We start from the raw sequence: 4,559 nt of genomic DNA, 5'->3' as shown, positions 1-4,559 counted from the left end.
CACGACAGTTAAGGTGATAGTATGTAGATCTACTAATTAATTGTTGTTTTAAATTATATCCAACATATGCATACTAAATAGACTGTTTCTCTTTAAAAAAATATTTTTTTTGTGTATGTAAATATAATACTCAGTATAACAGAACTCACACAACTTAACAATACAAATGTAAGAACAAATATTTTTTGACAAAAAATCTAAAACCGTTTGCATAAATGTGTAAAAAATATGGCAGATAATTGGTCCCGCTAAAAAAGAGCCTCTTGTATTTGTTACTATTAATAGTGAATAGTTGTAAAAGTGGTGTATTTCTATGAAAAAAACTGCTTGCATAAAAATTAAAAAATTAGATTTTTTGCTTTCAGAAAAGAAAAAAGTAGCCTTTGCATCAGAACTTTGAATGGTCTAAAATATTATGATGTCGGATTTTCAGTATCTTTTATAGTTTACGAGATCTAAACGGGACGGACGGATGGACGGACGGACAGACAGGCCATACAAAACTAATATCGTCTTTTTCCCTTGTTGAGTTGTCTCCCTTTTATCACCTTAGGATTGATGCTAGAAACTTTGCAAAAAAAAAAAAAAAAAAAAAAACTAGACTATAATTTGATGGTTAAGAAAATGTATGTCGGATTTGTATGCAGGCCTTTCCATTTTTTTTTTTTTTGTGTATAAGTGTAATAATATGGCAAGGTGTTAAAATACTCTGCCCAGAGGCCATAGTTTATTTTCTTTTATTTTTTTGGTAGATAATTGAAGCATCGTTATTTCGTGTATGGTTCACCGATTACATTCGATCTTCATTTATTTTCTTTGCATCCTCACCAAATACCACGCATCACAGCACTCAATTAAACCAGGCCATCAGGCCGAATCATTAGAGCAGAATTTTTCAAACTGTGTTCAGCGAAACCGTAGTGTTCCGCGAAGCCTGAATATGATTTCCACAAACTACTGGAAAAATTAGCTAGTTGGTCACCACGTTAATTAAACTTTCTATAATAAAAAAAAAAAAGAAAAGTGTTCCGCTAAATACACAGAAAATGCGAAGTGTCCCGCTACGGAAAAAATTTGGGAAACAGGCCTAATAACTGCAGTATTATCAAGTCACATAACTACAGTATTATCAGGTCGAATAACTGCAGTATTATTAGGTCGAATAACTGCAGTATTATCAGGTCGAATAACTGCAGTATTATCAGGTCGAATAATTGCAGTATTATCAGGTCGAATAACTGCAGTATTATCAGGTCGAATAATTGCAGTATTATCAGGTCGAATAACTGCAGTATTATCAGGTCGAATAATTGCAGTATTATTAGGTCGAATAACTGCAGTATTATCAGGTCGAATAATTGCAGTATTATCAGGTCGAATAACTGCAGTATTATCAGGTCGAATAACTACAGTATTATCAGGTCGAATAATTGCAGTATTATCAGGTCGAATAACTACAGTATTATCAGGTCGAATAATTGCAGTATTATTAGGTCGAATAACTGCAGTATTATCAGGTCGAATAACTGCAGTATTATCAGGTCGAATAACTACAGTATTATCAGGTCGAATAATTGCAGTATTATCAGGTCGAATAATTGCAGTATTATCAGGTCGAATAACTGCAGTATTATCTGGTCGAATAACTACAGTATAATCAACTTAGACTAACTTTTAAGTTCAATGTGCTCTGTTAATTGTCTACAACCGCTTTCTTAAAAAACGCTCTGGGAACGCTTTAAAGACTAAGACTAAGTGCTTACACGGACTGTTTTCTCATATAATGATAACACAACAGAAACATACGCTTAAATAGAACAGACACAACATAAAGAGTTCATTCAGCGACTACACACAGGCATATTAAACATAATATACTTGTGTAAGGTAGTTACTGTTGTGACTTGTTAGCGTTCAAAAGTGTTTCTTTGTATAAGACCGATTCCTCTGAGTCAACCAAGTTTTATTGCTTCCTATGTATACAATATAGTGTCGAATTACAAAGACGTGTAAACAATACAAAGAATATTTGGAATCTGAGTCCAAATGTCGGCCCCCAGGCGCTAGGGATAATGTCTGAACAATATATTTATATTTCTGTATTACCGAAATTACGTTTAGATTAAACTGCGTCAATTCTTAAATTACTCGGAGAAAGATCAAATTTCTGTCGAATAAGAAGGTAAAAATGGCCAGAACTCCCTTCGGCTAAATAGAAAACATTGTTACCCGCTCCTACCTTCTTGGAGGTCTCTATAATAATGTTATAAATTTTCCGGTGTCTGGATATCAGGATAAATCTAAAGACAGATGTGAAGAAGATAAGCAAAGGTCATCTTTGGGTGAACATTAGGTCAGTACAAAGTGTCAGGATGATAATCAATCATTTTTCTATTTTTAGAGGACGTAACTTAAATACAGAACATAATCTTTCATAATAACCTGGAGTACAACAAAAAAAGGAGTGTCTCTTATTGAGTATATATATATATATATAAGGATAATTGTAAAGAACCGTACCAAAAATGTAACTAAAATGTAACTAAAAACAAGCTTTCTCTTTGAAAATAAAAAATTATACATTTTTTTGTGTAAATGTAGTAGTTAGTATGACAGAACTTACATAACTAAGCAATACAATTGTAAAAAAATAATTTTTTTTTGACAAAAAACTAGATTTAGTCTAGTGGTATGACTTCGTAATGTTTTAGCTTTGATAAAAGACATTGTCTTGAGTTAAATTCATTTCAGAATCCAAGTAGGTACAACTATTCACTATTAATAGTAACTAACACGGGAGACTATTTTGTTAAGAAAATGACTATTTATCATTTTTAACATATTTATGAAAACGGTTTTAGATTTTTTGTCAAAAAAAAAAATTTTTTTACAATTGTATTGCTTAGTTATGTAAGTTTAGATTATAATTGTTCTAACATTATCGAGGTAGTGCTTAATGATTACGTTGCTTTAGAGGTACCTACTTGGATTCTGAAATGAATTTAACTCAAGACAATGTCTTTTATCAAAGCTAAAACATTACGAAGTCATACCACTAGACTAAATCTAGTTATACAAATAGATATTAGAAGCCGAGTGTTTGTGAATACAATGAACAATAATAATAATAAAATAATAATAACAAAAATTCCGAAGATTAATAAGGAGTACACTATTTCACGTTGCTACGTAGTACCAGATACGACCTAGATATTTTGTCTATCACCAGCAGTAAAATTTTTATGGTCTCAAATGTGTATCCCGCGGCCTTTGTAATAAATCTCTAGCTTTCTCATTCGGTAGCCGCTTGCTGCCAGGTGCACTCTTTGATGTCCGCTAAAGCAAGGTGACGCCTACGCTGACCAGCTTTCATCTCATCAAAAAGAATTGCTTTTGTGATGTCGTAATTGTGAAACTCTAAGCAGTCTCCTATATACTGTACATACACATATTTGCAACAACATCGGTATTTGTGGTGCGATCTGGATCTGAGATAGACAGAAAGCAAACTAAGACTTCTTGAACGCTATCATCAATGATGTCTAAGCTCTATAATATAATAAACAAGAATACACTTCAGAAAATCGAATATACTTTTATCACAAACTTAAATCAGATAATAAACTTTCACACACAATACTTCATGTATAAAAAACGTATATAAATTTCTTGAAATAATTCGTACAGTGACCTCAAATTTACATTTTTCCCTTTTCTATTCTAAGAATGTGTTAAAATTTGGGGATTTTTTTATACTGCAAAATGGATAATTATTTCAAGCTCCCTTGAACCATTTTTAGTTTCACAATAAGGTTAGTTAAGGTGATTTCAAGACTATATACGTAGCGTCCCCACTGATCATAACTTCGACATGGTTTGACCTTCACCCTTAGCATGCCCCCTAGTCTTTCGGACTGTTGGGGCACAAAGCTGTCTCTGTTGACTGTCTCTCTCCATTTCAGTCTGTCTTTTGCAAGAATTTAGAGTTTCTTAGTTCCTGTTCATGTCTTGCCAACGTTTCTTTTGACTGGCTCCTTTCCTGGCATATTCCTTGCAGTAAGGTCTTAGCAACCCCATTGGGACTAGTCAGAAGGCCATACAGTCTTTGCTTGCATTTTTGACAATGGTCAGAATGTCCTCATGTGACCTGATTGCCTTTGTGATCCTATTTGGATTTCCTCATTTCTGATGTGGGTCTTTGTAAGTGAAGTCTAGAATCTTTCCGTAGCATTCCGATTCCAAGGTCAAATAATATTGAAATGGAGTATTCCCCTGAGAACTTTACATGTGACATTTTAGTATTGATGAATTATTGAATGAGAATAATCGTGGGGCTGGGACAGATATATCACACACACACGTAAAACATAAACTATGTATGTTTACTAATTAGTTCTAAAGTGATCATAATTCCTCTATAGTTGCAGACAAGCAAACCATGATACACAATTCCAGCTTTACGTCCTCCGAACGATACATCCATCTGTCCGACTTCACTTCTGCAAACTCGATTAATGAGTGAGTTCCCTTTATTTATGCATGATATCAATGGGCACACT

The 4,559-nt window shown here is 33.4% G+C and overlaps 1 protein-coding gene across 1 annotated transcript; it reads right to left on the bottom strand.

Annotated features, from left to right (window-relative positions):
* Window positions 1-1,110: 1,110 nt before the first annotated feature.
* Window positions 1,111-4,077, bottom strand: LOC129922429 (serine-rich 25 kDa antigen protein-like). Its single transcript, XM_056008450.1, has 2 exons — window positions 4,017-4,077; window positions 1,111-1,646 (listed from the first exon to the last, which is right to left on the bottom strand). The coding sequence occupies exons 1-2, from the start codon at window positions 4,075-4,077 to the stop codon at window positions 1,111-1,113; spliced, it is 597 nt and encodes a 198-aa protein (XP_055864425.1).
* Window positions 4,078-4,559: the final 482 nt, after the last annotated feature.

Source organism: Biomphalaria glabrata, chromosome 13 (assembly GCF_947242115.1).
Source record: "Biomphalaria glabrata chromosome 13, xgBioGlab47.1, whole genome shotgun sequence".
Taxonomy (NCBI): Eukaryota; Metazoa; Mollusca; class Gastropoda; family Planorbidae; genus Biomphalaria; species Biomphalaria glabrata.
The sequence above is the reverse complement of the archived record's forward strand: the minus strand, read 5'-3'. Positions and strand labels throughout refer to the sequence as shown.